The sequence below is a fragment of the Cyclopterus lumpus genome, chromosome 4, assembly GCF_009769545.1.
Source record: "Cyclopterus lumpus isolate fCycLum1 chromosome 4, fCycLum1.pri, whole genome shotgun sequence".
Lineage (NCBI taxonomy): Eukaryota > Metazoa > Chordata > Actinopteri > Perciformes > Cyclopteridae > Cyclopterus > Cyclopterus lumpus.
This window is the reverse complement of record NC_046969.1, coordinates 18,586,890-18,613,014: the sequence shown is the minus strand read 5'-3', so window position 1 is coordinate 18,613,014 and position 26,125 is coordinate 18,586,890. Positions and strand designations below refer to the sequence as shown.

At 41.8% G+C, this 26,125-nt stretch overlaps 1 protein-coding gene across 6 annotated transcripts in view; it reads left to right on the top strand.

Moving 5' to 3' along the window:
* arhgef18b (rho/rac guanine nucleotide exchange factor (GEF) 18b) overlaps positions 1–25,764 on the top strand; it is a 50,303-nt gene extending 24,539 nt beyond the window's left edge. For 4 of the 6 annotated variants that reach the window (XM_034530114.1, XM_034530112.1, XM_034530117.1 and 1 more), the window contains 10 exons: positions 275–460; positions 659–805; positions 1,088–1,203; positions 1,701–1,769; positions 1,953–2,000; positions 2,488–2,769; positions 3,151–3,300; positions 9,970–10,324; positions 10,835–10,978; positions 11,461–15,217. In XM_034530114.1, the coding sequence (XP_034386005.1) occupies positions 275–460; positions 659–805; positions 1,088–1,203; positions 1,701–1,769; positions 1,953–2,000; positions 2,488–2,769; positions 3,151–3,300; positions 9,970–10,324; positions 10,835–10,978; positions 11,461–11,789 (1,826 nt within the window). In that variant the 3' untranslated portion in view covers positions 11,790–15,217. Of the gene's footprint in view, positions 1–274; positions 461–658; positions 806–1,087; positions 1,204–1,700; positions 1,770–1,952; positions 2,001–2,487; positions 2,770–3,150; positions 3,301–9,969; positions 10,325–10,834; positions 10,979–11,460; positions 15,218–25,434 lie in introns of those variants that run through there. The other 2 variants (XM_034530115.1, XM_034530113.1) reach the window with 2 other exon arrangements.
* Positions 25,765–26,125: the final 361 nt, after the last annotated feature.

The following is a 26,125-nucleotide window of genomic DNA, read 5'->3' as shown; positions in this document are numbered from 1 at the left end:
GAAATCATAAAGCTGACGTGGTTGGCCACAAGGGGGTGCTCATGCATCAAAATAACTTTAACATTGTTAGAAGTTTACTTTTTCTAAATCTCATCTCATAGATTTAAACTGATTTAGGAGAGCATACACTGTTTAAAACACCGGAGTTTACTGTGGTAAAGGATACGGGCTGTTCTATAGGTGCAGGAGTCAGCATGTGACACCGCCTGCATCCCTATCCTTTGTTTTAAGGATTTGACTCCTCTCCGATTCCATTTCATGTTTCTCATTGTAGAACGGCTGAGCCAGAAGGATGCAGTGGTCATCCAGGCTCTTACTGAGAAGTTGCAGCTGTTTGCCGACATGGCAGAGTCTGTGGCAGGTCTAGAGGACGCAGCTTCCCGTTCCAGACTTCTGCTTCGAGGAGACGCCTCAGACCTCCAGCAGGGGGAGGCCCTGCTCAAAGGAGCTATCACTGAGGGTAGGACAGTGCTGCATCATATGGATGTCTGCTTTAGATACAAATGGGAGTTTTGTCAATTTTATATTCATGGACTGCTCGCTGCAGCTATGTAATAAATCGGTAGCTATTGGCATTGTTGAGTTTGCTACTATTCCCCCTTAAACATCTCCCCCTGTCCAGCTTTTCAACCTTTATTTGCTATCTCTTCCACTTCAGTGGAGAACCTCCAGAACCTGCTGCAGTCTGGAGTGAGGGAGGAGGCTTCACCCTCCCGGCTGGAGGAGGGGAGCGGTTCTGGGGTTCTGCCCAGGCGAGCAGATACCTTCGGGGGCTATGACAGCAGCCCCACCATCCTCAGTAAGAGTGAGTCCAGCACATTCCATGCACTGAGCAAGTCTACCATTTAATGGATTTGCAATTGTATTTCAAGGGCTTTTATGCCATTAATAAATCATTAATTGTAAACAAATTCCATTCCTTTAATTGGTTTTATTGGTTTAATATATGTGTATGGTTTTACATGTGCATGTGTGTTGTTTCTGTGCAATGTTTGTGAGTGTCAATGTTTCTGTTCGGTTTAATTACTTGTTACTAATTATTTTTAATTATTTGCCACTGTCTCTTTTCTGTGTGTGTCTGTGCCAGATGGCGGTGTGAAGAAGAACTTTTCTGGCGAGACCAGAAACAGAGATAGAAGCCAGAGAGCCAGCTCTGACCCTCAGCTCAAAGACCTCTGTGGCAGCCACACCCTGGAGCAGACGGTATGCGCTCAACACGCACACAGACAAACGGTACACCTTGGGATGAGTTGCATTGTTATTTCCTGTAAATAGTAGTGTCCAGACCACGTCATCTGGGAGGTTTCGATCGGCTGATGTTTATTGTTAGTTTCTAAATAGATAAAGCCTTGACAAAACGAGACTGATCAGGCAGACAACATGTAATGCTGCTGTCAATGAGCTGTGTGTGAGCAACAAAGCCAGTTTTACTCTGTCACAGGATCAGTTGTAATTATAACTGACAGCGCTGTATGACCTCGCACACAAAATTCCTAACACAAAATATAGCTTTTGAAAACAAAATAATCTACAATACATTTTAAAAATACATATGACCACAGAAAATATCCAATGTTTTTTTATGTTTAATTTACAGTATCTATTTTCTATTATATTCTGTTTGTTTTGTATGTAGTACTGTATACAGTACTCCTGGTGTTTGTGATGTTCAGTATGACCTGCTGTGTGTTGTTGCTCAGGTTGATGAGAGCTGCTGCTCTCCTGCCAGATGGAACCGCATCTGGTCCAACTCATTCCCCGAGGCTGAGGTACATTCTCCTCTGATCTGTCACCTTGTGCTTCGCAACTCTGCTGGATTACATATTCATAGCCATGCCTTCTGAACTGAAAAGATGTACCCATGAGAAGTTTGCACATTATACATGCTGTGTTGTTTTGGTGATTCTGGTAGTTATTTGGTTATAATTGGCTTTCCTGTGTCTCTATTCTAGTTCTTTGACAGAGTGCTGATGCTCTCCCAAAGGCTCTATAGTCTGCAGGTAATACTATCCCCTCCACTGTTAATGATGTTAATAAACAGTGAAATAAATAAGTTGAAACATGTGGTGTGTATATGTATATGTATATATATATATATATATATTTTTTTTTTAATATATTTTTTTATTTTATTTTTTATGTATATATATATATATATATATATATATATATATATATATATATATATATATGAATGTGTGTGTATATATATATATATATATATATATATATATATATATATATATATATATATGTATGTGTGTGTGTATATATATATATATATATATATATATATATATATATATATATATATATATATATATATATATATATAAACGTTTGCAGAGATATTGTTTCATAATTGTGTGTTTGCAGTTTGGCTTAATCTTGATAACTTTCAAAGGAGATTTTCTGTTTCACTGTGGGAGAAACATTGTCTTGGTTCCCTCATGACTTAGGTTATTTTCCCCTTGTCTCTGACTTCAGGCCATCGTTTCACAGCAGGACAGCCACATCGAGCTGCAGCGGGCCTCGTTGACGGAGCGGGCCGCCCTGCCCGGCCGCCACAGAGGGAACGTGCTCCTGGAGCAGGAGAAACAGCGGACTCTGGCCCTGCAGAGAGAGGAGCTGGCCAGCTTCCACAAGCTGCAGTCTCAGCACCGGCATGAGCAGCACCGCTGGGAGAGGGAGAGGGAGAGGCACCACCAACAAGTCGAGGCCACCGAGGCCAGGCTCCGGCAAAGGGAGGACGAGTGCAGACGGCTGGAGGTGAAGTGCTATCTTAGAAAAAGATATGTGTGAAAGTCTGAATTGTATGACCTCTCAGCTTTGCTTTATATTTTAATTAACAGTTCCATTGTTCTGTGTGTGTGATTTTCTCCTTTGTAATTTAAAAAAAGGAATAAACTGTTCATATAGCGCTGTAGTTTGTATTGTTTACAAATGGCTTCCACTTCAAACAGGTTTTACATTTCCTTTGAAGTTAATGTCTGAGTTAAATGTTTACAAAGGGCTTCCAATAGTTTAAAACATATTTGACATTTCCTTTGAAGTTAATGTGTACATTTTGCAAAAAATAAATAAATACAGGCTGTATTTGGAAATTGATATTCCACACAAACTGCAACATTACTTGTTCTATTGATGCAGGAGCTTCTGGCAGAAGAGAGGAAGGAGCTGGAGAGTCAGAGGGAGACGTACCAGCAGGACCTGGAGAGGCTGAGAGAGTCCACCAGAGCTGTGGAGAAGGAAAAGGAACGTCTGGAACACCAGAAGAAGATCAAGAGAAAGACTATTGAGGTGGGAAACCTGGTGTAGAGATGATGGCTTGAATACAGAAATGTCACAGTATGCCTATATTTAGAGAACATGTCTCACCTAACAAGACAAGACTAGCAAGCTAGCTATTACTAGCTAATGTTTAAATTATTCAAAATGATTTGTCAAAAAGTTAAGGAAGCGGATGTAATCCAAGAATGTGCACAGCAGACACTGTTCTGTCTATTCCAAATGAGGTGTTTGCATGTATGGATGTGTTCACGCACGTTTCTCGGTGCGTGCAGTCAGCAGATGGCGAAATGTGCGTCACGTGGATCCTTGCAGCCACACAGACATGGAAACTATAAATTAAGGTGTAGCTGTCAAACTTGGCCAATTTATTCTGTTTGCGATACCATGTGATTTATTAATACTTCAATATATTTTCTCTCGTCTTATTGCCCTTTCCCCTTAGTTTTGGGTTTGGCAGTTTGTAAAACCGTAGTCCCTGTTTTGTTTGTTTTACAGCGTATTCCAGAGGTACCTTCACACAATAAAACGTCAATAGAAAGCAATGAATTGGCGGGACTTAATTGCACAACAAAATGAATGCTTTTGAAAAACACCAGATTCCAAATTGAAGGTCATAAAAGACGATGCTACTGCACCTATAAGTTGTGTTTTAGAAAGTTGAAATTGAGGATACAGGAGAGGTGCTGGGTGACGGTGAGGTACTAGGAGCTATGGTGCTGGTGACGATTACTCACAGGATAAACAATAAGAAGGGGCTTTCCCATCTCTTTTGTTTCCTTTTTTTCTGTTGCTTATTCTTTGCATCTTTTTTCCCTTCCATTACATCCCCATGGCATAAATCCTGTAGGTAATCAAGCATCTGAAACACTGATGGGCTATATTATATGACTACACGCACTCTGAATGATAAACACACATGAGAATGAACACATCTCTTACCACTCATGCAGGAATCCACCTACTGAGGGAGCAGTCTTTCTCCTCACCTCTCTTTACCTCTGTGCTATCTTAGTCCGTGCTCGTACAATGCAGGTCATTGTTTGTGAGTTTCATGGGAGAGAAGCTTTGAGAAAGATCCGCTGACTGTAATTTCATGCCCGGTGCTAATAGATCCATCAAGGAGCCACAGTAATGATATTTAATATGAGCCTTTAGTGTTTTCAAAGGCCTGTATTACATCAACAGTTTGGTTGATCGGCGTTCAATTGGAGAGGAAAGGGTAACTGTAGCATGGGAAGTTTTTTACAAACTGAGATGTAGACTAACAGTGGCAGCTCTGCTATACTTAAGTCAGCTATTTTATTTATATATTTCATAACATATATTTGAAAACGAGAGAGTGGGGTTATTTACATTGGAAAAATAAATGAAACCAATTTCAGTTTGTCAACGAATACAGCAAATTAAAGACCTGACATAACAAAATAATAGTTTGTAACATTAATAGATACTAACATACAAATCCAATATAAGAAATGCAAAAAGGGGGCGATATACTTCTTTTTTGTTTTATTATTTTTTAAAAATATTTTTCAGGATTTCATTGTCAAAACTACCCTGCAATATTGTGATATTATTTTCAGGACAAATTGACATCATCATATCATAAAACTTAATTCTTCTTAATCGTGAACAATTTTCTCATCAGTGTCGGTTGTTAAATCTAGATTGAGTCTGGGTCCCTCCTCTCGGAGCTGTTTCCTGTATGGTGTCCACTAATAACCGATGGCTGGTTTCTTATGTCATATTAAATTGGTGGGTTAATATTTTGAAACAAGCCTTGTAGATTTGGAGAGGAGCTTGACTAGTGGTGACAGCTCCACTTACTGAGTCATACACACATGATTGTGTCAACAGGTAGATGCCATGTAAAACACACCCAATGATGGGCTTGTACACTCTGACTAATGCTCCAATTTAAGAAAGCCGAAACCTTTTCAGCTGGATGAGTCAGCGTGTTCTTCTGCTTCTCTTTTTTTCCTGCTTCTGCACAGACTAACTGTACAAACAGGATTGCTTTTTTCCGAGAAGTTGGACCAATCGCCAGAAGAGATATACTGATAGACATGCTCTGATAAAGATGTCTCCAGTGAGGTCACTAGTGATGTCACTAGCCCCTCTCTGCTGTCGGACATTCCTAGCTGGTTAAAGCCTGATGGTTATCTGTGATGGCCCAGTGCCTCTTCATCCTGCATACCAAGCTGAGTAACTGACAGATGAACTCATGCCATCCATTCAAGTCATGTCTTGTCCCCCCCCCAAAAAAAGCAGCTACAGTGATTTCTATTTATTTTTTTTTTTATTTTTTTTTGGCAACTGTGCATTCCGTTGTTTTATTGTTATTCATCTACTGTAGCGTTACATCCTCAGACATCTGGCTGCCCATCAACCATCCAAAGGAGTTCCTGGTAACACGATCTTTCAGGGGACATGCCTTAACTCAAGACGTACACAAACACAACCAGCTGACATGAGTTATTGCATTTATCATATCACTAGCTGCAGACGGCAGGCTTTTGACTGAGTCGTACCTAGAACACTTCACAGTGACTCCTAGAAAACCACAGCCGCTGGCTGAATTGACTTAATGTGCTGTGGTGAGTAATGCAGGGGCCCTGGTAATTACTGAGGCCTTCAATGAAACTGATAGTAAGTAAGATTGTTTTATGGTTGGTTTGTTTGTTATATGGGCTGTAAGATAAGACCTGTAGCAGGTCAGATCTAGCCCCTATCAGCACTCAACACTCTATTAAAGCATGCCACCATTGTTTGTTTTAGACAAGCTAAGTAGTGTATTTTGTACACATGCAGATGTATGGGTTGCCATGTTATACTGTGGGCCATGCTATGGGAATGTCTTGGCTGCGGTTATGGGAGATTTGGAAGAGGTTTTGGTCCCCCCTCCGCATCAAACAGTTTTTTCATCAGCTGTGACCTCAGGATCTGTTCCAGGCTTCAGGCCAGCCTGATACCAACAGACATTTAATCACCAACACCCAACATTAAGATGCATCAGCAAACCCGGAGAGCTATGATTAGACCTCATAAAAGTGTGTGTGAGTGAGAGAGAGAGTGTGTGAGAGAACATAAGCAAGTGTTTGCGCAAGAATGGTGCTAGTTGCGGCATGTCCTGACTTTAGAAGTACTTCTCTTTCATGTGTTATCTCATGTGATCACACTTGGCCCCTTGATAAGGAACGCATTGGGCTTAGGCTTTAAAACAATTCTTTTATTGGATCTGCTCCAACAGAGTCTTGTGTCAGATTGCTCTTTAGTCCTGTGAATGCAAAGTCATGAACTGTGTTAATAATCAACGATAGAGATTGACTCTGTCGAGAAGGAAAGTTGCCTGCACAATACACCAAGAGTAAATGGAAATACCTCTTTTGATGGAAGGAAACCTGAATAGAAACTAGGACTACAAGGTCAAAGATTCAGTTCCCGGCATGTTGGGAGGTCTTTATGGGAAAATGCATATATATATATATATATATATATATATATATATATATATATATATATATATATATATATATATATATATATATATATATATATATATACATATATAAATAAATAAACATTGCAACTTTTTAGAGATGCCTTTAGGCAAAGCACTCAATTTAACAACTTCACCTTTCTCCTGCTTTTTGCTCACGAGCTGAACATTGTAAAACTAGACAGCTCTCTGGTGTGAATAACTACATGAACATGACAGAGGACATTGCTAAAAACATGGGAAGATCGGCAAAGCTCACAAGAAACTTTAAGGGGTCAGTCTGTGACCTGCAACTGTATTTTTTTTTTTTTTACACTGAGTTATCTCTTCCTCTGTTTGGCCTCAGGATGATTTACGGTGCTGTTGAGTGTGTTCCTGTGGTCTCGAAAGCCCCCGAAGAGTAACTCTTCCACATCAACACCCTTACCATGTCCACACACACTGCTAGATAGAATACGAGCTTGAGGGAAGATATTTTCTCTTTACGTCATCTGCCACTGAAGCGACGCTCACCTGTTGCCACACACTGTATTCCGTATGTCCTCCAACTGAAATATTGTCAAATAACCCCCAGTAAATGTTTTGCTCTCTGAGAGAAAGCAGTAGTTGCATGTAGAATAAGTAACGCTTTTCTGTGCATCTTGTTCATTTCTGGCCATCAATTCTGGAGATGTGGGTAACGATTACTTTCATTATTGATGAGTCGACAGACTATTTAATCAATCATTTAATTTATAAAACGTAGAAACATTTTGAAAAATGCCCATCACAATTTCCTTGAGTCCAAGGTCACCAAATGTCTGGTTTTGTCCGACCAAAATAAGCTGGATTTTTCTTTTTTCTTGAGAAACTTTTTGGGAAATTACTTAATTATTAAAAGGGTTGCTCAGTTGACTAAATGCTTCAGCTCTAATGTCCAAGGAGTCATTGTATAATCTGCTGAATTGTTGCTCGTTACGTTTCCACCGCTGTCACATTGTGAACAACGCGACATATTGTGAGTATCCGGGCAGTTTTCAGGATGAAAGAAACCTGGCTGTATAATTAGCTGGTCCAAAGCTGACATTAACAGAAGCCCCTGGAAGGCGGCCTGTGCTAATTGTTTATGTGCTGTCAGTCAGGGCTCTTTGTGCTCTGTAGCTTCCGCACAGTTTATTGCCCTGGAAACCTGCTGTTTGTTCCGCTTACAGCCGATCGCCTGGTTCTGGGAACAATGCAACATCTGTGTGCCAAGATGAGTGAGTGCTGAGTGAGTGAAAATGATGGAGGAAAAGAAGAAAGTGGGCTTTTATGGAAGGAAGTATGGAGACCTTCCCAGTGTAGGGCCCCTCTCTGTCTCGGGTCCTGTCATGCTCTGCTGTTACAACTGGGAGAAGCTACAGCATCCTCACACACAGTCACATGAGTCTGCCTCTCATGCCTTTTCAAACACGGTCATGATGCGTTGCCCCTATCCACGGGAAGTATTTGGCATCATCATCAATCATGTAGCATGTGCACTGAATATCAAACCGAGCAGTTACAGACTGATGCCAGACTTACGGTTAAATACACTGCAGTTAAAACTGATATTGGCCTTTTTTTAAAAGATTGGATAACAGTCCATTGTATCATCAGCTCTGTGATGGTGGTTTGTTTACATAATTAGAAAACCTCATTTTACTGACGTGTGGTCTGATTGTCTTCCCTGTCCTGGAGCATTAGGAATAACTGTATATAAATAACCAGGTTTTTACTTGTGTAGGTCACAGAGAGGCATCAGTGTTTCATAACAAGTTAAAAGTTCCTCACAGTAACTTTAACGAATAAAACATACTAAATATACACGTGATTTTCTATTAAGCACTGTTTATTTGAAAGCTTTTTTTTTTTTTTTAACTTGTAATGCAACATCCATATCTGATTCCTTTTTATAATGAATGAATATGTATTATTATTCATCCTTTTGTCTTTTTAGTAGATACGTTTACATGTTTAAGAGGCCTTTTTAAAAAGCTCCTTTGAGATTGGAACTGGCCTGAAGTTACTGTCGGTCATTAACACTAATAATTTCTTCTCTTGATCTTCTAATAACTCTTAGCTAAAATTGGTGTGATGTAAATAACTTGGTCTGTTTGTATTTTTGAAAATATGTGATTCAAACTGTTAAACAGAGCTTGACTGCCAGATATACCGACTCAACACATGCAAATCTGGGAGAACAAACGACATGCAGCGACTGGATCTGAGTTCTGAGAAAAGAACAACTTTATTTTGCGCAGGTGCATCAGCTTATATAGCCAGTCACATGACACACTGACACCTGAAATGCATCGGCAATAATTGGGAGCACAAGCAGTTGCTTCAATTAACACAAACAAACCATAAGACATAATATATGATAATAGATTTGAACAGAGAATTGTTTCTTAGAGATCTCAGTTCTTCTGTCTTTATGTTTGAGACCATGGGGACAAGGAGGATTTCCAGTCCATTAGGATTAGTCTTTTGGATGCAATCGCCCTGAACATCAAACAAGTACTTTTTATGTTGTTGACTGATTGTTACCTTTGTGTTGACATTTTGATTAAGTGTGTGACGAGTATCCTTTAGCGGCACATTATGTCACAATGCTGCCGAAGGGCTTTAAACCAACCAACTATAATGACACTGTGAAGAGACGCTTCCTTTAGTTCATGTTATGCAACAAATGTGCAGGAACCCTTCTGGTTGGACTCATTGAATGCAGATTGGACGATAATGTTGACTCCATCGCAAGATCATTTTCCCCCCCAGTTTAGTAATTAAGTGGACAATGCAGTCAGTGTCTTTTATCCACTGATGTCATGAGTCATTTTTGTGTGCGTGCGTGCGTGCGTGCGTGTGTGTGTGTGTGTGTGTGTGTGTGTGTGTGTGTGTGCGCGCCTGTTGGAACACATCAAAAGCCTTTTACCAAACTGTGTGCTCAGCAGAAACATTTGCATGTGTTTCTGATTCCCTCTGTAGCCCATAAATACTCTGCTCCTCAACAGATTGTGTTTCTGTAATGACAATGTTCTGTTTATGCATGTGTGTCTTCTGGAAGAAGTTTTTTTTTTTTCTTTCTGAACTGGAATACTGATTTTGAAGTCTTATGTGACGATGTTTGCAGCAATTGAAGAAGGCTTTAGTCGGTACATAACTCCCAGCTTCTCTTCCAGGTGGCTCCTTTATCTGGCAGCCTGAACGGGGAGCTCCTCATGTCTTCGGGCCTCAACACCTTCCCCAGTGTCTCCGACCTGCCCCTCCCTCAGAAGCCCCTGGTGCGGGCCAGCCTCTCTGTCGCACCAGCCGACTATCCAGAGCGCCCTGAAGTGATGTTGCGGCGGGAGGCGAGCTCTTCCACCCTGCCGCTGAAGACGGAGGTGCCGCTCCATCTCTTCAGCACCACCAACCAGCAGCACAAACTGGTGGGGGTGCAGCAGCAGATCCCCACCAAGCTGGCCGCCTTCAGCTGCGGCGGCAAAGGGAAAGGAGGCAAGATTGGCAAAGCCTCACATCGCACTGACAGCACGGGTAAGAAATGACACCTCAGATACCGAGTTTCACAGGACATGTCACAACAAGCACCGTTGTTCCACACATGTCTCCAAATATTCTGATTCATAAAAAGATACTATCATAAATATACACTCTTTTGCGAAATGTTTTTGAGTGTTGCATTTAGTTTTTCCTCCTCTCTTACTCTTGCAGGTGATATATGCAGTGCAGTATTTTCTCTTATTAAAAATGATTTTTCTTACTCACTCTTTGTCGATATACAGGCCATCTGTGCCCGACATGAGCTTGACCTGATCAGCATGATTTAAGTGGCTCATTCATCACATTAGCTGTCTAAATTGGGTCAGCCCTCTGATTTATCAAATAGTGGCCTGAGAGAGGCTAGGCATTAGTTTACCAATGCAATCTAATTGTTTTACAATTAAATCACCTTCTGTCTGTTTGAATCTCTTTTTTGTCTTTCTTCCCCCCCCCCCCCCCCCCCCCTCTTCCTCTGCTGCTGCTCCTCCCTCCTCTTCCTCCCAGCCTCAGTTGATATGAAGCAGATGCTGCCGCTGAAGCTGTCCGCCCGGGATGACAACGCCCTCAAGGCCAAGCGTTCCATCAGCCCCCACCAGCAGCTCCCGCTGTCAGCCCCTCCTCAGCCTCTTCCCATGCATCATCACACAGGTACCTTTTTGTTATTCTCAAACGAACTTCCTCCTTTGCTCTGTCAGGACAAACACACACACAATCTCCTCTCGTCTGTCTTTGCCAACTGCATGATTAAACTTGGTTCTCACAGACACAAACGAGAGACACACATTCTCCACCTGGGCAAACCGGACCCCGCCCGATCGCGGTCCTCTCTAAAGCTTATGTCTATGCCCAGCCTCACCCTGTGTAAACACCTATCAATGGTCACATGCCTCACTGTGATTAATGGCAGGCTGTCCTACTGACACAGACATGTTAACACTTTAATCCTGTGCCCTCACAATCACCACTGACAAAGAAACACTGGCAGGATTTCAGGTGATAGATTTCAGTTAGGCTGTGTAAGCCCATCTTTAATAAACCGGTACAATGGATTAATCTGTCTGCCCATTTTAACGCTATTTTTGGGAGTAATCCATTGTTCTATCTAAGCTTTTCTTGTTTTTCTGTAACAGATCAACTCAGTCCTCCAGACAATGCTGGGCCAGACACCCAGTCCACCTCCTCCATCAGCATCTCCCACCCTCAGAATCTTCAGAAGCCTCCCATGCCTCCTGCACAGTCCCATCCTCAGCCCTCCATGCCTCCTCCCACCATCCCCCCCCACTCACAGAGCACCGGCTCCCTCCAGTTCCAGTTCCATCTGCAACCGCAGGGCCTCAGTCCGAACGCCCACGCCCATGTGCAGGTAAACGCTCACGGGCTCACCCACAGCCTCAGCATGCCACCACCTTACAAGGTTGCCACAGAAGACCTCAATAAGGAGGACGTCATCTTCTTCTAAAGTCCAGTCTGCTGCACTCGGATCAGCCGCTAATCGCAAACAAATCTGTACAAAGTTGCAGCAATCCATAACAGAGCAGAGCCCTTGTTAGCACTCCAGTGGCCCATGAAGAAAGAAACATGCTATTCAAGAAGTTTTACATTTCTATTTTAACACTGTTTTAAGATGCCTCAGTTTCTTTTTTTTAATTTAATGTTTAGTTTAATTTCTTAACACAAGAGGACAACAAGTATGAGGAGGAAACATTTGGCAAAACGAAGGCTTCTTGTAACGTAAATGTCCAAAGACATCAGAAGGAGATCTGATTGAAAGGAGAAATGTGAAAGAAAAACGGTCCAGTAATTTTCAGCCTGGTTCGTGTAGCATGAAAAAGTGAAAGGTGCAGATGATGCCCGGGCCTTAATTACCTGCTTCTACTGAACCGGGGACCACGAGAAAGGATTCAACAGGAACTCAGTAATGACTCACCTCCGAATAACAGGAACACTTGCTGCTGGATGTTTCCTTTGCACAGTGTAAATACTCCAATCCAGACGGATGAAGGAAGTTTCACAGACTAAACGTGTGTTGTTTGAGTCTCAACATTGTGATGGTTCATTTTCATTTTGTCTCTTCTTAACCACGCTTATTGCAGATGGCGGAGCTGTGGAATATACTGCGACTGTTGGTGAAACATGAAGCTGACTATTTGTTCAGGCTGTCGTTTAATGAGGCTTCATTTCACTTAAGGGAGACAATTCTACTGTTTTTCCAACGTGTGCAGTCTAAGACAGTCAGGGATAGTCTTATGTGAGATTAGTCTACTTTTAGGTCTTTTCTTACATTTCTTAGAAGTAGTAACTCTTCTAAAAAAAATACAGAGGTTGTACTATTCAGTCAAGGCATTTCGAATAATTCTAAAGCTTTCACAAGTCCATACGGTTGCGTTTCTCTTTATGCCCCCATGGCTGTGAGCTCTAATTGCAACGGGTTAGGTGATTGATAAAAGATCACTTGTTCACACAGAAACATGTACATTTGAGTATGTACTTGAATTAACCTTAAACCTTTAGAGTTTAAAGGTATATTTCCCAAACGGTTAGCAGAGCTGTGACTGACCCCATAGACCTGCAGGAAATGAGCTAACAGCATACTGTACCTGTTGTTGCATTTCAGAAAAGCTATCTATTTTAAGTAAACCATCTTTGAGAACCACATCTGTTGCCATTTATATAAAAACATTTTTTTTTTTTTAGAATTCATGACATTAGATGCTGGAAACATTTTTAGTTTTTAACTGCTTCGGGAGAGAAAAAATAAAATGTGGATCTTTTAAGCTTTCGAAAGAACAAAAGTAATAATCACAACAATTTAATACAGAGTCGAAATGCACTGAAAGTCTTTATCTGAAAAGCACCAGCCAACTGTAGCATCTGAATCTTTCACGACGAGGATGTGAGCTCATCTGATACGGCAACAATGTGCACATAAATGTACTTGGCGGTTCTCATTGGGACGAGCACAAGAAAAAACATTTCAGCTTTTCTCTAAAGTGTCACTCTTTATCCACACAGAAGAAATATGGAGATGTCCGTGTGATTGTTTTTCTCTGTAGATGCACGAGAACCCTTTAAATCATGAAGTAATTGACACAATAATGTGTTTTGTGTCTCTGGAGGGAAAAAAATGTTAGAGCTTTTTGTGTTTGTCCAATTAAGCTTGTCTCTGAAGCTGTGATCGCTAGCTGGAGTTTGAGTGTTTATGTATATTATGTATATTGTTGTACATACTTAATGTGATATCTTCCGCAACGGCTTCCTTTTACACATTCGTGTAGTAGGAACGGACATATTTGACGTGCATCAAGATGCAAAAGTCTGTTTCTGCATGTGTGTGTATCCACTTAGAATACACACACATGGATGTGTGTGTGTGTATAATACGATACGCTTGGCTTGGACACACTCGTGGCAGTTTAAAGAAACCACAATCAGCCGAGCCGTTGAACTCATGATGAGCGTTTGCATATTTAATCTCCTGATGTCGTAGCATGGAAGTCGAGGTGCACTGACTGTTGTGATGTTCCACCAATATTATGTCGAAGAAATCATCTGTTTTGTTTCAGTTGGTTAAACCAAAGACATTCGGCTGGGTTCCTGTCTGTGCTCTTTATATGAAGGATAATGGACTCTGGGCTGTTGCGTGGTCATCCACAAAGTGTTATTACTTATTAATCGTCCTCCAGGTGTGTCCACAACGAGTGTGTTTACAGTACACTGTAGGCCAGCTCATATTCTGCTCCAGGTCTAACGTTTGGGTTTGCAGTTTGTTTATATAGTGGAGCAACCCGACTCTAGCGGCTGAGCTTTTCATGATCAGGATGTGAGCTCATCTGATACGGCTGTAGAGGACTTTGTATTCATGTCAACACAACAACAATGTACATGTGAATATACTCGGTGGTTCTCATTGGATGGAGCCCTATTAAAAACATTAATATTTTTCCATACTTTGACACAATTGAATGAACTCAACGTCCATTGACAAGCTTTTTGCCAGGGCTTTCAACCACGTGACAGTCTTCAGAAAAGTTAAGGCAATGCTTAACTTCCTGGCCAATATAGACGAGTAGTCCTAAAAGCGCTATTGATAAAATCATAACAGCTGATGGTCAAGTGAGCAAACTCCCATCTGCTAATGAAGACCATGGGATTTGGTTGAAGGCTCTGGAGAGAGATGGGATGGTTTTTATCAGTCATATTTTCATTTTAGCCTTGACTCATTAAGACATCCGTTTGTTTGTCCATTCCTGTATCTCTGAGTGTCTCCTTTATGTCGGAGTGAGAGATGAGGCAGCAGGAAAACTGGTGGAGCACAAAGAGGCGACGCTGCCTCGCGGTTTGATCCACTCGAGTCTTAATTGTTCTTTCGCTGGACTGAAATAATATAACCTCTTTGCTCCTGTTTAAAACGTTGAAGCCAGTCAGTCACATCACTGTGTGTTTGTGTGTGTGTGTGTGTGTGTGTGTGTGTGTGTCTGTGTGTGTGTGTGTCACTAAAAACACAGCGGAAACTTTTCTAGCCGACTCGTTTCCAGTCGTTTTTTCTTTTTTTTCTTTTTTTTTATACACACCCTCATAGGCGCATATTGGACTTGTAATGTGTAAATAATCATGAACATATTGTATTTCCTCAGCCAATTTTACACTAGTCACTTTGGATAGTCGCATACTTGAAGGGGAAAATTAATGTTTGTAATGCTTATTATTATTATTATTATTATTATTGTCTGAACTTTTATTTACCAAGAGCTGTCTAATGACGTTTGTAGCACACAGCAGAACTGATTTTTGTACCATTTTATTTTATTCACTGCAAGACGTTAGAACGACCTGTGGACACAAACTGCTGCCTTAGAGAGTTTAGTAATAAATAAAGTCTTGAAAGGATTTTTTGTATTTGCTGTCTTCTTAAAAAAACAAACACATCACAGCCAACAAACACTAATTGTTTTGTTTGCTGCACGTCTGGATCAAGCATGTAATAATTCTCATTAAAGTAAATTTGTATTTACAGGGATTTGTTCTTCCCCCAACGCCCCAACAACTACCACATGTAACACATAATTCAGCCTCAATATTTATTTTTCTATTCACTGCCTGTCTACAATAATCCCGGCCACCCAATTAGATCGCACCCCAGCCATTCCTCAGTGTGGAGGAGGTGCAGCAAACCGCAGTGGCATCGACCTAATACCAGTCTATTCCCAGACAGAGCTCTATTTCAGGTGCTGTGGTTGTGGCTGTGCAGACCTCGCTAAGCACACGGCTGACGGTTCCTGTGTTGTTGTCATTCTGGCTGGGAAGACGCTGCCGTCGCGGCCCGTTTGCATTGTCTGCTGTCATTAGTGGCTTTCCTCTGTCTCATCTCAACAATTATTTTTCCTCGTGGAGGAAAGCTGCCTTTTACTCCCGTCTTTTGTTTCTGTCTCGTTCCTTTCACCGCTCGGCCTCTTTTCACGTCTCCCCGTCTCTCCCCCTCTCTCATCCAACGTCTCCAAACCTCCTCGGCTCCTCCGCCTCACGGCTCGTAGGCATTCCGTGTAACGCAGTTTGCAGGAAGTCGGGAGTCTCGGCTGTTGTTGTTCTGCGTCGGAGGCACTTTTCACCGCAAAGTCAAACAAATAGACGCTCCACAGAGACCGACGTGCACACCAACCTCCCTGCATGCTCGTAAAACGCTGAGACAAATCTTGGTTTGATACACTCTGTCAGCAGTGGGTTTGTGTTTGCTCTTCAGATCTGATCCAACGGCTCCTCTTAGTTTGAAATGAGCGGTTTTAAGAAGTTCAGCCTGGCGACTGAGCAACACCACACTTACAATCCAGGGGTTCCCAGCCTTTTTGGCATCGGTTGAGAGGTTTCCCTTTAAGTAAACATAAGAGGTCTGATTGTTATAATTAGACTTCTGATAATGTGAACCTGGTGGTGGCGGTAGAGGAAAAGTCATCTTCTGGTAACCGTGAATGTTTGTATACAATTTGAATGGCAATCCATCCAGTTGTTGATCCGATAATTCCGTCAGGACTGATGTGGTGGAATGGACCAACATTGCTAGTAAAGCAAACATAAGGGAAATATCTAAAAAAAACAACATTATTTCTGCTTTACATTCCTGTTAATTGTTTGCGACCCCCTCGGATGTATCTCGCGACCCTTTGTGGGTGTCAGGACCCGTCGTTTGGGAACCACTGTGACCTAAGCTGTTTTCAACCTAGATTACGTCCTCCTCAACCTCCTGCTTGCGTTGTTTCAACTGATGCTATGAAGGAATGTGCTTCATGACACAAAGATCCTCTTGTTGAAAAGACACAAAGCGGACTCTATCTCTCCTCTTTCCTAACGCCCAAGGTGGTTCGAAGAAGATAGCCGACACAGAAACACGTCTCCCAGCCAAGGCTGCTTCCGATTCGCCTTACATAACCTCCTCGGCAGGCCAGGGTACGTTCTGAAACGTTTGCACAAGGACCGGTAAAAGATAAGGTTTGAATTATTCAGGTTGCAGCTGTTATCAACGATTGATAAAGAGCAGTAAAAGTCTGTGGACTGAAACATATTTACACCAGAACGTCTCCTCAGACACTAGAAGTTTCTCATGGCTGGTAAAGTGTGATACGTAAACCTGGACTGATTTCATGCCGTCTGCTCCGTAGCTGTGCATTGGATGAATGAGAATCCTTGTTCCTCCATCCCGCTCAAGCGATCTTCCATCTTGTATCAACAAAGGAAGTCCCTGTGTGGGGGCAATGGGGAAAAGGCCCCCCCCATCAGAGAGAGGTTATGCCAGGTAGAAACCAGATCAGGGAGAGGGCCATTGTTCCGTTAGAAGAGACTCCTCGGGGAACTCAAACGGGAAGATGGATGATAAAAGAAGTGTGCTCTGTGCTGACTCACTCTTTGTGCTCACCGTATTTGCATTTCGCAGCTTGGTGTCTGTCTGGTAATACCAGTTTTATTCCCATGTGCCTGTGTGCCCATTACAATGCGCCAGGTCAGGATCAATGCCACCATTGTGATAGATGGGGCCTGTTCCAGAGAAGAGTAAACACACTGAATTCACATGCAGTTGCGTCCTTTTTGAGTTTTATGGCGACACGTTATTTGATCACAAAACAATGTTTAGTCTCGGATTAAATAAATAGTTTGGGGAAATAAGCTTATTTTCGAGAAGATTGATAGCACTCTGAGAGTGGTGGTGAGCTTCTCATCTAACTCTCGGCAAGAGGGAAAATAAGTATATTTCACAAAGTGTTGAACTATTCCTTTTATGAAACTTTTTAAAAACGTGTGTTCACTGCTTCGTATAAAGCCTGTAGTCTAAATGCGAGGTGTTGGATCACCAACCCTTTCACAATATGATACGGTAGTTCTCCATCTGTACAATAATTAACATTGGTGAATCGCTGTCCACAGCTTAAAGCACGTTTCAGCTGCAATTTCATGATGCAGTCGACTATTGTTCAAGGCTGATGCCATGTGGGAGGTCTCTGACATTTTCAGAGAAGTAGAAAGAACTTCCCCCCCCACACACACACAAACACACACACACCAATGCTCACTCTTTCTTTTTTTTGTCCTTAAAGTGGAGCGCTGGCGGTGCCAAGACGAATAGCCTCTTGGCAGCTCGAGCATGGAAAACCGTCTCCATGTCAGAATGCTGAGACGTGGGCAAATAAAGTAGCTGCGTTTCTCCCTGGAAAGATCCACTCTGAGCTCTGTGTAAAAGTTTCTTACCATCGGCAAAATTGTTGCTGAAAGTACATTTGGCAACACGTGCAGCGCTTTTAAGAAAAAAGGAATAAGAAGTGGTAAACATACTGTCCGTACAAGGGGAACAAAAGGCCGGCAGGAAGCCCTTAAAACCAGCCGCCGATGTGAAGTGAATGTAAAGTGAGTAAAAGGCAGCTGTAGGGTCCCACTTTGTCAGGTAAATCAGATGCACTTTTGTTGTTGGTGCACTTAAACCGTCCTGTATTATTTTTAAAGAACTCTCTGTGAGGATTTGTCGTCCCTTTCGAAGAATGTAGCCTGAGGTATCGCACTTCTCTCCAGAACGAGCCTTTCAACATCCTCAAAAGCAGAGAAAAGTGTCTTTTTGTGTCCTTCATCTCTGTGTGCTCTTTGATATTTCCCTCGAGTGCTTATGCAATAACCACCACAGCACTCTTTGTCCCTGCTCGTCTCTGTCTTGAATGTGATTTTAGCTGATGCGGGAGAAAAGGGAAGAATGTTTTTCCAGGATAGTCTGACAGACTCGGCCCGAAATGGACAAATGGGAGTGAGAATAGCTGCATACAGCTTCCTCTGCACTTGCATCTTGGAAGAGGAGAGTGCAGCAGAGCTCCTCACAAGCATAGTGCTGCTCTACAGGGGGGACCTAAGCGCTCTGATTTAGGAGCTGGAACTGAGCTGTCGCCAGCCTCCCACCAGAGCTGGCATGTTGGATGGCTGTCTGGCCGCTGTTGATGGAGGGAGGAGGAGGAGGAGGAGGAGGAGGAGGAGTGGGGGGAGGGGGACACGGAAAGACGCTGCCAAGGGAGCAAAAGGCCACTAACTGCTGCAGAATCAAACACCAGACAAAAGCTGGGAAGATTTGTGCAGAAAGAAAAAAACGTTAGAATTTTAGAAGTCCTTTATTTAACTCCTCAAAGGTACTACTATTAAACACAGATGTGTCAATATGATTTACTAGAGATAAAACCCCTCCAAACAGGACAGAAACACTCCAACGCCCATACCAAGCTGGTTGATGATGGGCATCTCTCTGGTGAGTTGCCACCATTCCCCTGCAGGACCGGCTCTGGATCTGAACTTCAGTCTTTCTCGTTGGGAAACTTAGTCCATCCAGATGGGAAGTTTATGACAACATTCACGTCACTTGTTTTTACAGAAGGTCCTGGACCAAAAATGTATAAATCAAATGTAAAAAGAGCACTCAAATTCTGAAACCACAGGGGTGACTGTGGCTCAGTGGTAGAGCAGGGCCGTCCTTCAATCAGGGGATCGGCGGTTTGATCCCCGGCTCCGCTTGTCCATGACAAACTGTCCTTAGGCAACACACTTAACCCCAAATTGCTCCCGCTGGCTTTTCCAGCAGTGTGTGAATGATTACATCGTCCTGATGGGCATGTTAGCTCCTCCCATCAGTGTGTGAATGATTACATCGTCCTGATGGGCATGTTAGCTCCTCCCATCAGTGTGTGAATGATTACATCGTCCTGATGGGCATGTTAGCTCCTCCCATCAGTGTGTGAATGGGTGAATGATGTCATGTAGTGTAGCGCTTTGTGTGATCAATAGACTAGAAAAAAAACATTTAGCATTTACAACTAAAAAAGCACTAAAACACCTAAAGCACTGCAAACATGAATGTGCTGAATTCTCAATTTCTAAATAGAAAATGACACCCCACGTTTATCAGTATTTCATAAAGATCACCATCTTTACCAATGCTTTACCGAAAGCTAAACATGTTTCTGAAAATGTTAATCACACTTTCAAACTAAAGAAATGCGTCGTAACAGAATCTTTTGCAAGATGCATTCAGTATAATAATTATTTTACTTTGCACGTTTGGGAAAATTGTCCTTATTGATAAAATGAGGACATTCCTCATTGATAAAATGATTTAGGTGACATTATGTTGCCAGTCTACATATTGGAAGAAACTATATATATCCTGTACTTCAGTAACAGTAGAAATATAACAATAAAAATACTCTAGTATAAGTAAAATTCCTGCATTTTCAAATTGTACTTAAAAGTACAGCAGTATTATCAGTAAAACGTACATTAAGTTATTATAAGTTAATCTACAAGAAGCATTTAACTGCTATAGTTGCTCAAGGTGGAGCTCATTTTTACTTCAACAACAACACATTTTTTTTGTATGTAAAATATTATCATACAAAGTGACCAGTAACTAAAACAATGAAATAAATGTGCACTATAAATACAGACAGCAGCTAAACTCTGTTAGGTGTGCTGCTCAGTTGGAGGAGCGACCAGATGCACATTAAATGTGTTTCTCCCATCTCGTGACTTTAGTCCACGCTAAAAGCTAAAAGCTAAAAGCCGTCAGTCGTCTTAAGAAAGAGTCTTACGCAACAGAGGAGAAACTATTGGCCAAGCCGGTGTAATCAGTCTTGGGCGTGCACACACATGCACAGCACACTGTAAACACCACCAACAAAAACACACATACTGCATTTTTGTCCTCTTTTCATATTTTAATCCACGGGTCTTATTTCAGACCATTAACATTTCAAAGATTCTTGGCAGAGTGTTAAGGTGCATTAAGTATGACAACATGATAATGTGTCCCACGCTGCAATGAAAGCTCGGTCATCTGCTCGAGAGCCGGTTCCACCACAAACGGAGAAAGACTGCTCTATTGTTCAAATGCAGCAAATCTCTTTCACCCCCATCTCTGTTATTCATCTGTTACTGCCCCTCGTTCTCCTGTCTTCTGATTATTGTTCCCTCGGCCCTCTGGGAACTGGCATCAGCCAATCGGAGCACAGCGGTCGGAGCCATTGACTTATTTGATAGTGACAACAAAGTCCACTTCAGTTACAACTCTTAATAATACAGCAAGGAATAACCAGCTTTTCACTACAGCCGTCCATAAATCATTCAGTGTTTTGGTCTCCGCCGACCCGTTCCTCTTTACTGAGATCTCTGTTTGTGTGTATCAAAAGCAGAGTGAGGCTCTTTGAGGCACCTCTCTCATCTCAAATTCCCCAGTGTGGCCACATGGCACCCCTCATTCAATACGAGCTGCGCCAGTTTGTGTGTCTCTATATGTGTGCGTGCATGCGTGCGAGTGTGTGTTAATACGGCGCGTGTCTGCTTCATTAGTTTTGTATGAACCCCGGCTCTCGGCTCTGAATGAGGAGGGAGGATGACACACGTCAGCCCCAGAGAGAGACAGGTGCTGCTGACACGTCCGAGTATCTATTGTATTATTCATCCTCGGGGTCACACACTCACACACATATATATATATATATATATATATATATATATATATATATATGCATGTGGCTTATTTTCACAACTGTGTGTGTGTGTGTGCCAGAGGGCGTGTTTACATCTGCCACACTCCAGCTTCTCATCAGGTTGTAGATGATGCTTTTGAAGTTTTTTTTCCTCCATCCAAGTGGAAAGGAGCTTTTGATTGGGGTGTGTGTGTGTGTGTGTGTGTGTGTGTGTGTGTGTGTGTCCTCAGGCAAACCATATCAACCCCCCCCCCCCCCCCCCCCCCCCCCCCTGCCATACTTGCTACCCCATCCTTCCGCAACCCCCTCCTTGAGCCTCACTCCAACCCAACTGGGAATTAATCTGTTTTATTAATGAGACTCAGAGGAAGTGTCAGTTATGTTATTATAAAGGGCTTTGCTGTGTCTTTTTGACAAAGAGGAAGATACTTTTGATATCACATGGATCTAGGTATGCCGGGCTGGCCTGGAATGTCCGTTGTTGGCTGGTTTCTGCCCACAGTTGTTGTTCACAGACGAGGTCGTGGAGGCCTTTCCCTGTGAATGAAACTGTCCCGGTGTTGACTTTGTGACGTGATGGGTGATCACAAAGGCTTTTCTACCAGGGTGCATATTTCAGATTGTACGCCCACATCTCTTTGCAAGGGGGAAAATAAACATGGGAGGGGAGAGGCATCTTAAAAATGCCATTTGTCAGAGAAGCATGCAACTACACATTCACCAAATTGTGGGCAGAAGCGGAAGATGTACACAAATCCAGTCCTTGGTAAAAGTAGAACAATGTAAAAATACTCCCTTATGAGAAGAAGTCCTTTATTCAAAATCCTATGAAGTGTTATCAGCGAAAATATAATTAAAGTATCACAATGACATTATTCAATAATCTGTGTAAATAATATTTTACAATGCAGTTAGATTAGGTGGAGGTAGTAAAGGGCATTGGCCTCCTGCAAAGTGTTTCAAGATAATAAGATAAGATGCTTAAAAGGGTAGTATAAAGTCATAAAAGTCAATACAAGCATAAACAGTCATATTAATCAATTACTTTTTTAAGGACATCTTTTAGAATAGTTTTATGCCAGAATTATAATTTTTTTAACGTCATAGTATCGCATTTCTTAATTTTTTTGAATGTCAAAGTAAATTCTATAATCAAAAAGTCATAGCATAGAAAGTCATAAAAAGTCATAAAAAGTTACTAATATAAAAAAGTATAGAATGCCATTTAAAAAGTCCCAAAAGTAATTGTCATAAACATCATAGCATAATCATCATGAATAATGTAAACACCTCATAAAAAACACACAGTATATGATAAAGCCATCATATCTTATGCCATATAAATATCATAAGTGCAGTATGTCAAAAAACATAATCATATCATAGCATGCTTTTAAAAAGTAATTAAACACGTATTTTAAGCCATACAAGTCAATTCCAAATAGTCATAGTTTAGTATGCCATAAAACATTACAATATCAGGACATAATGACTCGTACGTGTTTGTTTTTGAGGACAATGTTAAATTCTGATCTTTTTATTAAAAAAAAAATTAAACCCTTAATTAGAAGCAGCAGCTGAAAACGTCATCACATGCTATTGAAATTAAATTGCTGTATCAGAATCTTTCAAAAAATATTCTTGATTTTAAAACATAACATAACACAATAGTTATACTCCTATACTGTATCTCAGTATCTCTCGGTGGCCTCCCAGTGTGAAATATTGTTTGATATATGGTAAACTATGGTTCAGTCTGCAGATGTTCTGAATTTATAAGTGCAGATTTAGTATGCAGGCTTCAGGTCTCTTTCCTCCTAGTGCCAGCTGACCTGTCAAGTTACTGAGTGCCCCCTTCCACAGTAACGCACACGCACACTTCAGACAAGCAGAGAAGAGAATTTGTTCCAGTGGTCAGACAGACAGACAGACAGACAGACAGACAGACAGACAGTCAGAGAGACTGTCTGTCTGTCTGTCTGTATCTCCGTAAGCTGCCACACCACAACCACAACCAGTGGGGGGAGGGGACAAAGGTTTCTGTATTAATTTAGTCTTGAAGGTCATGCTTGTTGTGTCTTTCTTAATATGCACAGCAATACAGGCATGAATTATACACAGCCACAGATACTCTACATTAAACATGCATGTTATTGCTCATACTCCTACGCGGTGGTTACAATCCAAGCTAATGATCTCTTGATAATGACCCGAAAGCAGAAGTATGTTTGCCTGTAACCACAGTAAACAAACAACATAGGAATATTGATATCGTAAAGTAAAGGCAGTTCTTGCAGATCTGTCAGATCGGATCCCTTTCTGCCAGAAGCTACATATGGATCTGCCTTTTGGTATAGGCCCCCTCCCCGGGGGAAGGTGAGAGAAGGTCGATTCTGGCCACATCAAGGCGTCTTTGTCTCCATCCAGTGCGGGCGGAGGCCCCAGCTGGGGGTCTCAGGCCAGCAGACACACACCGATATTTGGATGGTGCAATGTCCCTGTCGGTTCCACCTCGCTGCCTCCTTTCTTATGGGTTCACGAGAAGCCGTAACGGCCCTTCCCCCACCCCCCCCACACACACACACATCACCAAAAGCACACGTGCAAATTAAGCGTGAATTCATATGCACACCAAAACCAAACACACACACACACACACACATGTGCAAAGAAGGCCCACATATTTCTCAATCCAGGATCCAGATTGTGCGTCCTCTTTTCTTCTCCTCCCTCCCATTTTCTCGGGGTTTTTTTAACGGACTCTTGAGTTTCTTTTGTCTCCAGTCGACTTTCGAATGATTTAATTGTGTTGATGGCAAGATGTGTTTGAAATCGCCCGTTTAGCACATTTTGCATGACAAAAGGAGTTCTGGACCGGCCTGCTCATCCTGCTGTCCAGTGCCAGGTCTTCTTTCAGAGAGGGGCGTTTCATCTTTTTATGCACGTCTGCATTGTATTTTTTAAATCCATACAACAACCTTTAATGAATTATTGTACCCATACATTGTCATATTCATGTAATGTGTTTATGTAACTTTTTAATGCTGTTCATTCTGTACACATGACATCTATTGCATCTGTCCATCCGGGGAGAGGGATCCTCTTCTGTTGCTCTCCTGAAGGTTTCTTCCCTTTTTTCCCTGTGAAAGTTTATTTTTGGGGAGTTTTTCCTGATTCGATGTGAGGTCAAAGGTCAGGGATGTCGTATGTGTACAGATTGTAAAGCCCTGCAAATTTGTGATATTGGGCTATACAAAATAAACTGAATTGAATTGAATACGGAGACTAACATGTCCACATGCTTGACTAGCTTGTTACAGGCATGATGTCATGGCGGCCGAAGGGGACTTTCTTCTTTTTTTTTTACATCCAATTAACAGCAGCCTTTGAAGTTTCTTCTCTTGGCTTTTAAAAGATTTAACAATGGCATTGCATTATGTCACTCAAGTGTTTGTTTTGGGGCATCCCCTAAAGATTTTATGTAATTTGTTGCACATGTCATTTATAGTGTACATGCAGAGCTGTTTTTAGAGGAATATCTTTTGCTCATCTAATTTGTAGACGTTTAGAACTTTATTCTTCTGCTTTACATTTTTTAGGACATGATGTTACAGAAATTCACATTTCTGGAAATGTTTATTTGATAATCAAATCTGCACAACCTGTAAACAACGTGCACAACATTTGGTTGGCTCGAGTCTCTCTCCAGCTTTTCGCGGTCTCACACACATGTAGAACTGGAGGAAGAAGAAAGGAACAGCTGAGGGACGATGACAAATGTGTTTCCACGCCAATGAAACATATTCTCAAAAAACAACAGGTTTAAGTGTTCACAGAATCCAGTTTTTAACCACATTAACATTACACCACCATTTATAGGAGTACTTTTGAGTCCTTGTGGTAACAGACTTTAATGGAAAGAAACCCACTCAAAACAATAAAAACTTTACTCAAACTTTATGAAACGTGTCGGGACGCCGTTCACGTGAGAGGTGATTCGAGCTCGCCGTTCAGAAAGCATAACAGGTTAATTCTTGTAGTAATTTACGATTTATTTCCCCATTTTCTTCATTATTCACCTATATTCCCTCACCCATCTGTTGCCAGGTCTTCTAAGGGAATGGATGGATGGTTTAAACCCTGCAGCTCAGCAGCAGTCAGAGCCGCCTCCCTGAATGTGGGTACATTCCTCTCTGGTCCTCCTCCCTGCCAGTCTGTACAGACGTGCCAGCCAGACTTCTTCCCACCTAACGCCCAGTCTGGACCTTCTCGTAAACCTGGCGGGATGTAAACGAGGAACACCTGACTAATGCCGAGCAGCACATTCTTCAAAGTTTGAAGCCCATAATGTGTGCGCACATCACACACGCACGTGAGCAGTGGTGGAAAGTAACTCAATACATTTACTGTTCTGCAATTTACCCAGCAATAAATAAAGTTATTAAAAGTAGCCCCATCTTTACCAGCTTAAACATTTAAGTGATGTACATATATGAATGCATCAATAATCATAATTGGCAGTATTTAAAGCAGACTTTTACTTGGAGTAATTCTACATTGTGGTATTGCTACTTGTACTAAGTACACGATCCAAGTACTCCTCTGCATGCGAGTGCTGGGGCAGCAGAGGCTTGCTCTTCACATACCTCACAGCTAGAATGTGTGATATCGCTATGACAGGGGGAGGTTTATATTATAAATTATATAGATTATAAAGAGAGAGAGAGAATGGACTGCTCATCTCGCTGGATCTAAAGTGCGCTCGCCGGAGGAGGGACACAGGTGTTCCTGGTAAATA